The sequence below is a fragment of the Hibiscus syriacus genome, unplaced genomic scaffold, assembly GCF_006381635.1.
Source record: "Hibiscus syriacus cultivar Baekdansim isolate YM2019G1 unplaced genomic scaffold, ASM638163v2 tig00006570_pilon, whole genome shotgun sequence".
In the NCBI taxonomy this organism is placed as follows: domain Eukaryota; kingdom Viridiplantae; phylum Streptophyta; class Magnoliopsida; order Malvales; family Malvaceae; genus Hibiscus; species Hibiscus syriacus.
This window is the reverse complement of record NW_024062102.1, coordinates 183,493-195,282: the sequence shown is the minus strand read 5'-3', so window position 1 is coordinate 195,282 and position 11,790 is coordinate 183,493. Positions and strand designations below refer to the sequence as shown.

Sequence of the window (11,790 nt, the reverse complement as noted above, 5' to 3'; positions counted from 1 at the left end):
CCTTATTCCGATTTCCTATATCATGTCAACCCTAAACGACCTAGGTCATCTTCGGTCAACCAAAACCGTCCCGTTCCTCAACCTCCTAATCCCGTTCCTCCTCTATCTTCATCTCTTTTAGGATCTTGTTTTAACATGTATGAGCGTCGTAGAGACGAATTGTACTCTAGGTACAGAAACTCTTTCCAAACTTATAGAATCCGTGAAGAGCGTATTCCTTCACTTCAAGCCATGGTTGACATTGATTTCGAATACCTTTTGATTCTTAAAGCTTGGAAGTTTGATAATTGTTTAAACTTAAACCTATCGTCTATCACAATTGGTCCGCATTTTCTATCCATGCGTGTGTGTTCAAAATGAAACTCAATGTGGAACTATAGCCATTAGATCCTATCTTTTAGGCCAATATATTAATATTTACCCCGAGACTATAGCTTTCTGTTTTGGGTTAGATGATGGCGTATATAATGAGAGTGAAAATGGAATATCCCTATGTTCCAACTCAAGTGTTAGTACTCTACGATCTCAACATGATTTTCTCCATTTGATGATCTCTTGGTGGTTTAGACCATCCGGAGGTAGGTACTCCACACTTCGTGCTAGGGATTTATGGTGGATGTATTGTATTAAAATAAAATCAAAATCTGCCCACATTATATTCAGTCAACTAGTGGACATATATTATCCCATCTAAACATGTCAAAACCTTAATTTATGGTTATCTTCTAAGTAATCTCTTTATCAAACTGGGTCTAGATCTCTCTTGACAATCCTATACTCAAAACCCTATCATATAACATCCTTGAAGAAAATATTAATTGGATGAGGTAACTGGTTATGGGCTTTTAAACCCGGTAAACAAACTCCGGGAGCTAGTTCCTCACGAGCTGCTCCTAGTTCCTCTCGTGCTCCTCCTCCTCTTCCGGCTCCGGCTTCTGACGATGATCCTGAATTTCAGCAACTTATGCAAGACATCGATGATCACGTACCGATGATGAGCCTGCACCGGATCCAGCTCCACAAGAAAATCAAATGCCTCCATATTTTCGTTCATTATTGGATACTTTGATTTACGGGCGTCCATTCGTGCTTCATTCATTGAGTCCCAGCTATCTACCTTGGGAGCTCGACAACAAGATATGAATGATCGTTGGATGCACTCACGCTTGAGATGAGAGCTCGTTACCCTCCTCCTCCCGATCCTTCGATGGATGAATAGACTTATCTTGTTTTGATTGTTTTGGGGTTTAAACTTGAATTTAAAATTGTTAAAACATTTTGGGTTGCCTTTCTTTGATTGTTGGATTTTTTGATGGATATTTGAATTATTTTTTTTTGGTTTGTTTTTTCGCATCTTGCTTTTTAGTTGAAATATGACCAATTTACCATTTCACATTTGATTTGAATATTGATTATGAACACTAATGGCTAACCTCTTTTGATCTTGATCTTAGCAGCTTATACAATTAAAATGTTTAATCATTGGCTATGTTTTTCAAAGCCTTCAGTTTTTGAGTATTTATGATTTAACAAAAAGGGGAAGAAGTGTTAAGTGTTAAAAGTTTTAAAGGGGAGAAGTGTTATAGTAAGGGGGAGTAATTTCAAAATTGATTTCAAAACTTATTTTCAAAGAAAATCTTAAAATTACTCAAGAGTTTTGTTATATCAAAAAGTGGGAGATTGTTGAAAACAATTTGATGTTTCGATATAACAAATTAAGTTAAATGAATTTTAAGATTTTACAAATGATTTTCTAAGTATATTCGATTCAATTAATCGAATATCAAGCTATTACTCCAAGTCTTTCAAGATCAATTTTAAACCTTACTAAATGTGTAAATTTGTGTTTTATACTTAAACTATTTTTAAACAAATTTTTACAAAGTATTTTGAACCAAAATCAAGCCTAAAATCAAATTTTCAAAGTGATGACTATGCATCGATGCACTCAAGCTTTTTCAAAACATCGAATGCATTTTATGCATCGATGCACTCTTAGTGCACCGATGCACTAAGGGTCCAACGGTCAAAATATTTGAATTTTACACTGATGCACCATGGGTATGCATCGATGCACTGACGCACCATGGGTATGCATCGATGCACTGACGCACCATGGGTATGCATCGATGCACTGACGCTCCCAACTGATATTATTAATTGTTTTCACACTTAAACGGCTATATTGACTCCACTAAGCATCCCCAACGTTCAGAATCATTTGAAGGTGTATTTAAACAAGCTTAGAAGCTTTTGATCAATAACAAGAAACATCAAGCAACTAGAATCAAGAGAGAATCAAAGAGAAAGCATCAAACTTCAAGTTTGAGCATTTCATGCCTATTTTTCATTCAATATTCATTTTGCTTTCAAGAACACTTATTGTGCTCAATTGTATTTATTCTTGAGTGTTCTTTCTTTGTTCTAGAATTGTGCAAACATATTTGTCTTGTGAGGTTTTTCTTGTAAGTTTGCAAATTTGTAATCTTCTCTTTGAGAAAAGATTGTTCTCAAGAATTGGGGTATATTCTTGAGGGAGTTGTAAGGTTATCTCTTTGGCCTCAAAAGAAAGAAAAAATTAGTGAATTTGTTGGAAAATCCTTAGTGTGGATAACTAAGGTAGTGGAAGTAGACTTTGGTTGAGAAAGCCGAACCACTGTAAATCGTTGTGCAATTACTTTCAATTTTCTGCAAAAGCTTCCACCAAAATATTTATTGCAATTTCACCCCCCTCTTGGCTGATTCTATCGATCAATTAACTCAACAAACTCGAATCGATCTGACCCGTTGACCTTGACCGAACTGTTGACTTTGAATATATCATTAACTTTGACCAAGTTTGACCGTTGACTATAACAAAAAAGTTAAAATTTTTAAAAAGTCATATTTTATGTTTTTCGACTTCCTGAGTCTGAATTCAAAGTCTATTTCGCCAAATTCAATCTTGATAAGTTGTATTTTGGCATTTTATCTTCCTATTTAATACGAATTTTCACGTTTAAGTTTTATTTCTAATGTAATTGGTTTTTCCTTGTATCCGAGACATTATGATGTGAAATTAAAGTTTAGGGCGATCAAATGGAGTTTAATTGGTTAATCGATGTGGCTTAAAAATTGAGGAAATATATTACTACCTTTTGCATGCATTATGGAACATGTTTGTATTGATTAATGCATAGATGAATATATTTTGTAACATGTATGTAGTCAATCATCTCTAAACTCGATCCGAATACAGTAAAAAGTATGTAAACTAAAGACTCGGATGACTCTATCAGAAATTAGAAGTCTATTAATAAATAATTTCAAGTTCAGTAATTAATCAGTGCGGCGATTAACCGCATAAACCGTAAATTCTGATTATCCCTGTTAAAAGTTGTAATACCAAAAATATTCAGATAAAAAATTAAAAAATTGCCCCTGAGATGTAAAAATGACATGAAATTACTCTTGTTAGTGGGTTTGACATGAGAATTGGTTTTCGACTTGATAAAATAACTGATTCGCATGTTAATTTCATGATTTGTTCGAAGAATCATTGATAAACAGTTCATAACCTCCGTAAGGGATCAAAACCTAGAATTACCGATTTATGAGCAAGTACTTAAATACTAACACCATGGAAGTACTTTTTATGTCTGAATTGTTTAAAATAAAGAAAATAAATGAATTGAGTGAATTAAATGTAAAGAATTGATTGATTAAAATGACCAAAATACCCCTGAACTTCAATTGGATCAAAATACTCTGAGCTTTGATATGGCCGAAGTACCCTTGAATTCCATAATAACTAATATACCCTTAAGATTCTAAATTATTTAAATGCCCTCACGACTTGGAATAAGGGAATATCTTTAGATAATTCTGGGAATATTGATAAAATTAAAAGTTGTATCGCTCCTGAAGGTTGAAGCACGACCCAAACTTATCGGTCATGCTTACTACTATTAAGATTCGAGAGTTAGAATAATTATTGCATGAATATATTTATGCCTCACCGGGATCTGTTCAATGAAGATTTGTGAAGGTGGATTTGTTCAGTCACATAGTGCAGTCAGTATGAAAAAAAAGTCAATATTCGTGAAGTGTTTATACCATAGTCTTGCTAAGTATTACAATGATAAGAAATGTTTAGCTTGATTGGACTCGGAAGCCAATAATTCGTTACAAATATGGAATATTGTAAATCATTGTTTTACTTTTATTGAGTTAAATACTACAACATTTCATAGATCCAAAATGACTAAAAATTCCCTTATGAATCTTATTGACGGAATCACCCATGGAATATCTGAATCTTAAGAAATTCTGATACAACATTTCTTAAATACCCTTAAGATATATCTGAATACTAAATGATCCTGATGTATAGTTTTATGAATGACTGATTAATATGTTAGCTATAGAACCCTTTTTAATAAGGATCTCTTTTATGAAATCCTATCAATTTACAAAAGTTCGGTGGTTCCCTAACTAATAAATACCAAGTACCTCCAGAAAATAATTGGATCTTCTAGTGTGTTACATATTTGCTATATGATTGTTTTATTTGTTCTGAAATGTAATTTACCAAAGTTAATGATTTATTGAATCTTTTAACTGTTTGATATTTTGATTTATCGATATATTGATTTACTGTTTATGAACTATGGCTACATGATATGTGCTTTATGGTTACCTATTTTCATTGGAAAATATAATTGTTTTTTATTTATGGATCATTGAATCTACTATTTACTGTATGAACCGATTATTGGGATACTATCTGAGTAGGATTCTAGAGTATGGAGATTTAGCTATGATAAGCTGGTAATTCCTTACAGACCTAAAGTGACCTTGGGTAGGCTCTGAGGCCCCAAGGCATTTCCTTGGGTAGGCTCTAAGGCCCCAAGGTACTTTCTCGGGTAGGCTCTTAAGGTACTCCTTTGGGTAGGCTCTTAGGCCCTAAGGTACTCCCTTGGGTATGCTCTCAGGCCCCAAGATATTTCCTTAAGTTGGCACCTATGCCCAATAAGCTTAGGGTAAGCCCTTATGGATGTAGTTCTGGAGAACTGTAGGGGTGTTCATTCGGTTAAAACGGTGGCCGACCGAACCGAATTAAGCGAACTTTTTTTTCTTTAACCATTAACCGAACCGAACTTTTGTTTTTGAAAATATTAACCGAACCCAATAAATTTTGGTTAATTCGGTTAATTTTGAATTAACTGAAAATTTTTAAAATTTTCTAAATTATATAAAAATTGAATATTTTTAATTCAAAAAACAATTTACAATTAATTTAAATAATATATAATTATAAAATAAAAATTTTATATGGATTTTTAATTAGTTAATATTGATTTAGGTTTAAAAGTTATTGGATCCTAAATTATTAATTACCATATGTTATACATAATATATTTAAAATTTAATTTTGGTTAATTTGGTTAATTAACCGATTTCGAACCGAATTAACTGTTAATTGAATTCTAAAAGAATTATTAATCATTCCCCAGCCGAACTAATTCGGTGGCCGACCGAATTAACCGAACTAATTCGTTCGGTCGGTTAATTCAGTTAAACCGAAAAATGAACACCCCTTGGGAACTGCATATCAGTGTTCGATTGGAGGGTATTACTATGGTTTGAAAATATGTTTAAACTACAAATGTTTTTAAAGGACATGTACACATTTCTCAGTTTTGTTGGAACACACTAGACTCCCAAATCCAATCTTCTGAATTTGTCTCTCTGAATACTTCCTTCAGACCGGTAAATTCTTGTTTGTAACTGAAGACTTAGCTAATAGAATATGAATTCACCGCTAGAATATGTTGATGTCTTTCCATCTAAGGAAAGTTATGCTTTACCATATATCCGATAACCTATTGCATTCATCTGATAGTTATGTATTATTGAGCTTTCCAAAGTTCACTATGTTAATTACCATTTCAGGTTAAAGAGTTTGATCATGTGCTTTTATCGATATCAGTAAAGGAGTTTCATCGATATTGCTTGCGGAGTACGGTGCATATAATTAAGGGGCATGAATGTTGTATTCTATTTTTATATTCGAGTCTGAAACTTGTTTTATTACTGGATAATGTTGAATTCTATTTTTAATATATAAATGATTTTCTGAACTTGTATTTTATCTATAAATTATTTTACAATTTTAAATGGATTAAAAAAATTAAATTTTTCAGGATTTTCAATCTTGATTGTTCCGGTGACCCTAATGTGACACTTCATATCGGATCGGATCACCTATATCGGTATGAGGGTGTTACATTAATATTATTAAATAATATATTCTGTTTATAGTTCATATTATAATTGATTTAACTGTCATTGTCATTAATATGATTGGAAACTAATATCTAAACATTTATTAGTTATAATACACAAATCTCAGTTAGTCAGAAAAAAAAAATCTCAGGATTATTTTTGGATCTCATCCTCTTTCCAAATAAACATCACTCACAATAAATATAACGGGAAGAAGAATATGAAAAATATTAATCAAACGATGTTTGTTTCCTTTTCTAAAATAAATCGGTAATTAAAATTCATGATATAATGTATCAGCAAAGATTTATCAAATTAGAAATTATTTTATGAAATTTACTCTTGGTTACCATTTATTTCAACATGTTTAAAAGATTATTTGCAAATAAAAATGAATGGGTTAATTAAGTTATAAATGCATTTTTCCCTTAACCATAAAATGGAAAGAAAAAAATCATTTATCATTTGCGTTTTTTTTCAATAAAAAGTAAATCACAGGCAGATTATTTATTTAAAAAATATTGATGGATTAATTTTGGGTTACAACCGTTATAGGTGATTCGTTTTAAATTTGGACATAGAATTACAGTACATAACTGTATAAACTAACGAAGATGATGAATAGTAGAGTGGTTAGACATGCAACAAGGAGAGGGATCCCCAAAAAGAAAGAAAAAACTTTTTTGAATATTATACAGTCATATATATATTGACCTTTAATATTGGTGTTAGATCTAAGATGATGATAATTATTTATAGGTTGACAAGTTAAATAAATTTAATTGTTGTTAGTACATTTGACTCTGACATATTATATAAATTTGTCCGAGGTCATATTGAGAGTATGTTAATTACTCATAAATATAAAATTATGAAAGCTTCGAAGAATTTTAAAAATTTAATATTCAACTATTTATAGGTTGACAAGTTAAATAAATTTAATTGTTGTTAGTACATTTGACTCTGACATATTATATAAATTTGTCCGAGGTCATATTGAGAGTATGTTAATTACTCATAAATATAAAATTATGAAAGCTTCGAAGAATTTTAAAAATTTAATATTCAACAGATGAAAACAAGACGAAGAAATATAAATGAAAATATAATTTTGGAGAAATCTGAAAAAAGTATAACATAAATAAAAATGCATAACTACCCTTTGCTATTGAAGTCACATGCCCTACATGTAAGTTAGGTTCCATTATTAGATAGCCTTATGAGAAGGAGTTGACATTTCGTTTGAAAAAGATAATTTAATAAAAAAAATATAGACAAGAATAACAAATAAGTCTACGACGCACGTCACATATCGTAATGTAACACTAAAATAATGTATTGAAACATATCACAAGTAAATTTATTTTATTATGTAAATATTAAAAAGTATCAGGATTTATTTAAAATTAATCATTTATTAAAATTTAATTATAATTTTAATAGAATTATAATTATATTATATTTTTTGTTAAAAATAATAATTAATTTGTTTAGAATTAGGATTTTTAAGTTATATAAGTTAGAACCGGTCATCAGTATCAATCACTATCGGCGACCACCGTAACTAGCCAAAAAATCAACTGCTACAACATCCAGCGCTTTCGTTTTTCGTCGCCCAGTTCGCCATCGCCCGATTATTTTTAATAAAACAATGAGTAAACTACACGTTTAGTACCTAAACTATTACTTTATATCGTTTTAGTACTTCAACTTTCATTTTTTTTCAAAATATACATAACGTTTACATTTTGTTTCATTCTAGTACTCGCCGTTAAAAACTTAATAGCACAACTGACGTGTTATTTTTTATTCGGGAAAACTACATAGTTCATCACTCAACTATATTCTCACTACTATTTTGGTCACTAAAATTTAAATTTTTTGAATTTAATCATTAAACTTTGAATTGCTTCTATTTAATCATCTCTAATGATGTGGACTATATTATTATTTTTTAGTATGACATGATAAATTAATTAATATGTAATATCAAATAAGATTTAAAATAAAATATATATAATTTTAATCCAACCCTTAATCCCTAAACCCCAATCATCAATCCAAACCTCAACCCCACCAACATCACTCTCCGACCACCACATAAGAATCCCTTGAAAAATCATTTGTGAACTGGAAACAAATGAACACAGAGAAACAAATTTAAGCATCAAGAATACATCAACCACCATCCCTTCACAAAGACAAGTTAAGAAAAATGTAAACATTGCTCAATACCCATAATTGAAACAACAAAAAGCTCATAATTTTTTATATAAAAACAAAAGCAGCAACAATAAAAGGGAAAACACATGAAGTGGATGAGAAGGAAGCTGCCATCCATGCTTCCTCATTTTCTATTAAAATGTTGCAGTTCCAGAAAAATTAAAACTAAAATAAAGAATAGATAAAGAGTATGAAACAAAAACAAAACAAAAAAATCTAGGTTTATGCTTATACTTATTTTCTTGCACTTTCCCTCATTTTTCAGGCAATATAATGATAATTCAATCACTAGATCACCAACCAAGCAAAAGCAGCATTACGCCCTTTTTACTTTCACGGGCCTAATCATAAAATCAAAATGAAAAGAATAAAAAAAAGAACTTGATGAACATAAGTATGGACTACAAGGTTATTTTTTATTTTTTTGTGTAGTTTCACTCAATCATAGCATTGCCTCATGCGAGAGAAGAGAAGGAAATGAAAGGAAAAACAAGGGCTAGTATGGGTTTGTAGGTATTCTTTGTTTCATGAAGTTAAGGATGAGTTTATATCAATGTTGGGGTTTGGAGATTTAAGATTAAGATTAAGGATTTTGATTTTAAATTTTATTTGAAATTAATAATAATAAATTTGTCATGTCATACTAAAAATAATATAAAATAATTCACATCATCAACGAGAGATCAAAATACAAGTAATTTGAAAGTTTAGTGATTAAATTGAAAGTTTTAAAATTTAGTGACCAAAATAAAAGTGAGAAGATAGTTGAGTGATGAATTGTATAATTTACCAAAATAAAATCAACCACACCAGCTTGTGTCGTTAATTTTTTAACGGTGGATTACTAAAATGAAAAAACAAATAAATGTTAGGTATAGTTTTAAAAAAAATGAAAGTTGAGGTACTAAATCAGAACAAACGTGATAGTTTAAGTACTAAACATGTAGTTTACCCTAAAAATTTATAATTTAATTAGAATTCTATTAAAATTATAATTAAATTTTAATAATTGATTAGTTTTAAATAAATCCTTATATTTTTAATATTTATATAATAAGGACAAATTCACTTATTGTGTGTTTCGATACATCAATTTTTATTTGCTTTATTTTATTATGAATTTAATTTTATATAATTGAATTCATAGTCCATAATATATACTTTAATCAACCGTGTACCATAAAATTTTAATTGAAATTATATCAATTTTGAATAATCGTTTCTTTTTTTTTATGGGATAGTATCTTATTACACAATGTAAAACTATTTTAGTTTTATAAAAATTTAGGACCTTTGGATGACTGAAAATAGATGGTCGAGATTAACATAGGAAATAAGAATATATTCACTGGACAAAAAAAATAAAGAGTCAATCCCACTCATATATTTTCACACATCCTACAATGTTAAATTTGTGTAAAACTAAAGAGTTTTACATTGTGTAAGTGGATTGTAACCCTTACACGGATAAGATCCTGTTACATAATATAAAACTCTTTTAGTTTTACACAGATTTTGGTACGTTGGATGAGTGAAAATAGATGACTAAGATTAAAATTAGGAAATGAGAATATATTCATTGGGGAAAAAACAAGGAATCAATCTTAGACATCTATTTTCACTTATCAAACGATATATATATATATATATATATATATATATATATATATATATATATATATGTAAACTAAAAGAGCTATAGAAGAAATAACAAGCATGTCTCTCTCATTGCTGTTTTCTGTCAAACATATACATCATTTCCATCTGTTAAAAGCAATAAGAAGAAGAAAACTTGCTATTTCTGTCACTCTATACACCATTTTCTTCCCTACTAGTTTGCTGTTAGAGCTAAGCTACATCACTGCTAAGACAATGGAACAGTGTCTCTAAGCAAGCTACTAATGCAACGAGCCTTCTTCACCACCTTAACCCTCTTGTTTTCCCTCATCTGGTTTCCACTAACAGCAAATGGCGTCGTCCCTCCTTCCTCTTCTTCTTCTTCATTTCCGGTGATGGGGCAGCGGGTATTTCTCATCCTTTGCATCTCCAAATGGTGATTGAACAAGCTACGACCTTTCACCCTCATTTTGTTACACCTCCATCCTTTCCCGTTCTCCCTATTGCACCTCTGGCTTTGATTCCTCTCCTCCATTAATGCATCCGTCACTACTCTCCTTTTCTTCAATGATTTTGTATTTTCTTCCTCGCACCACTGCCCTAATATTCACGCCAAATGAAACCCCCATTTGCAGAAAAAAAAAGTATATTATTTTCATTTAAAAGTTCGAATTTTTACATAAAACAAACATACCATTGAAGGATAGGAAAGACGAAACGGAGTTGCTTGAAGTTGATCTCTGCACAAAAATGGTATGCCCAAGACTGTAGAAACACGCCAAAAACAATCTCATCCTAACGATTCATATGGCCGAGAAGAACCTAAAAAGATGGGATTATTAAACTTTTTTTTTGTTATTACCTCTCATTAGTTGACATGGAGCAACTATCAATGGTATCTTTGGAATCAGAGCCATTGTCAATGGAGGAAAGTCGAGCGTTGATTCTACTGACCATGACATGCTGCGGCTGCTGTTGATCAGACGGTGGGTTGGAAGGCGGAGGAGAGGATGGCGGTTGTGGAGGTGAAAGGGAGCGTTGAGGGTGATTCTGACTGTTTCTGATCCTCATAGCTTGAGTGTTTTTGTAAGGAAGAAGACAAAAGGAATGCGGAAAGGGAGGGTTTTGTTTAATAAATGGGTGAGATTTGTGAAAGTGGCAGTGAGAGGGATCGTTTAGCAGGCAAAAGGACGCGACATAGGACGAGGCACGATGCGTGCGTGTACAGTGTGGATTTGTTTCTCCCACATCTAATATTATTTTTTTTGGGTTACAAATAAAACTACTAAGAAATCAGGGTTATGCCAGTGTCCGAATACACTTTATCCTCCTGAGCAAGGTTTGTATCTCGCTTGGAGGCTGCTGAAAACACAAGAGACCAGGAGGGTCATTCCTTCCAATCTTGGCTAAAGCATCATCTAACTCATTTGCTTCTCGTTTTATATAGATGACTTTGATGCACCACCTCTGCTCAAGCAGGCTACAGATTTGCCGTGTTATAGCATCGTAATTAGGCTGTCCAGGTAAGTTTAATCTCCTCACAACTTCACTATTATCAAGCTCTACGATAATCCTTCTGAGACCATGGCTCCACGCGATATTCAAATCATCAAACACTGCCCACAATTCAGCATGAAAAACGGGACAATGACTGATTTTACGACAGTAACCAGCAACCCAGCT

At 31.6% G+C, this 11,790-nt stretch overlaps 1 protein-coding gene across 1 annotated transcript; it reads right to left on the bottom strand.

The window, feature by feature from the left end:
• Positions 1 to 10,354: 10,354 nt before the first annotated feature.
• Positions 10,355 to 11,178, bottom strand: LOC120200746. The gene is made up of 3 exons (XM_039201506.1): positions 10,970 to 11,178; positions 10,802 to 10,872; positions 10,355 to 10,707 (listed from the first exon to the last, which is right to left on the bottom strand). Exons 1-3 carry the CDS (start codon positions 11,176 to 11,178, stop codon positions 10,355 to 10,357), a joined length of 633 nt encoding a protein of 210 aa, XP_039057437.1.
• Positions 11,179 to 11,790: the final 612 nt, after the last annotated feature.

Coding starts and splice junctions, on each gene's coding strand:
- LOC120200746 (XM_039201506.1), bottom strand. CDS start 11,178: ATGAGGATCAGAAACAGTCAGAATCACCCTCAACGCTCCCTTTCACCT. Junction 10,873..10,969: donor TCCATGTCAACTAATGAGAG/GTAATAACAAAA, acceptor GTGTTTCTACAG/TCTTGGGCATACCATTTTTG. Junction 10,708..10,801: donor GTCTTTCCTATCCTTCAATG/GTATGTTTGTTT, acceptor CGTGAATATTAG/GGCAGTGGTGCGAGGAAGAA.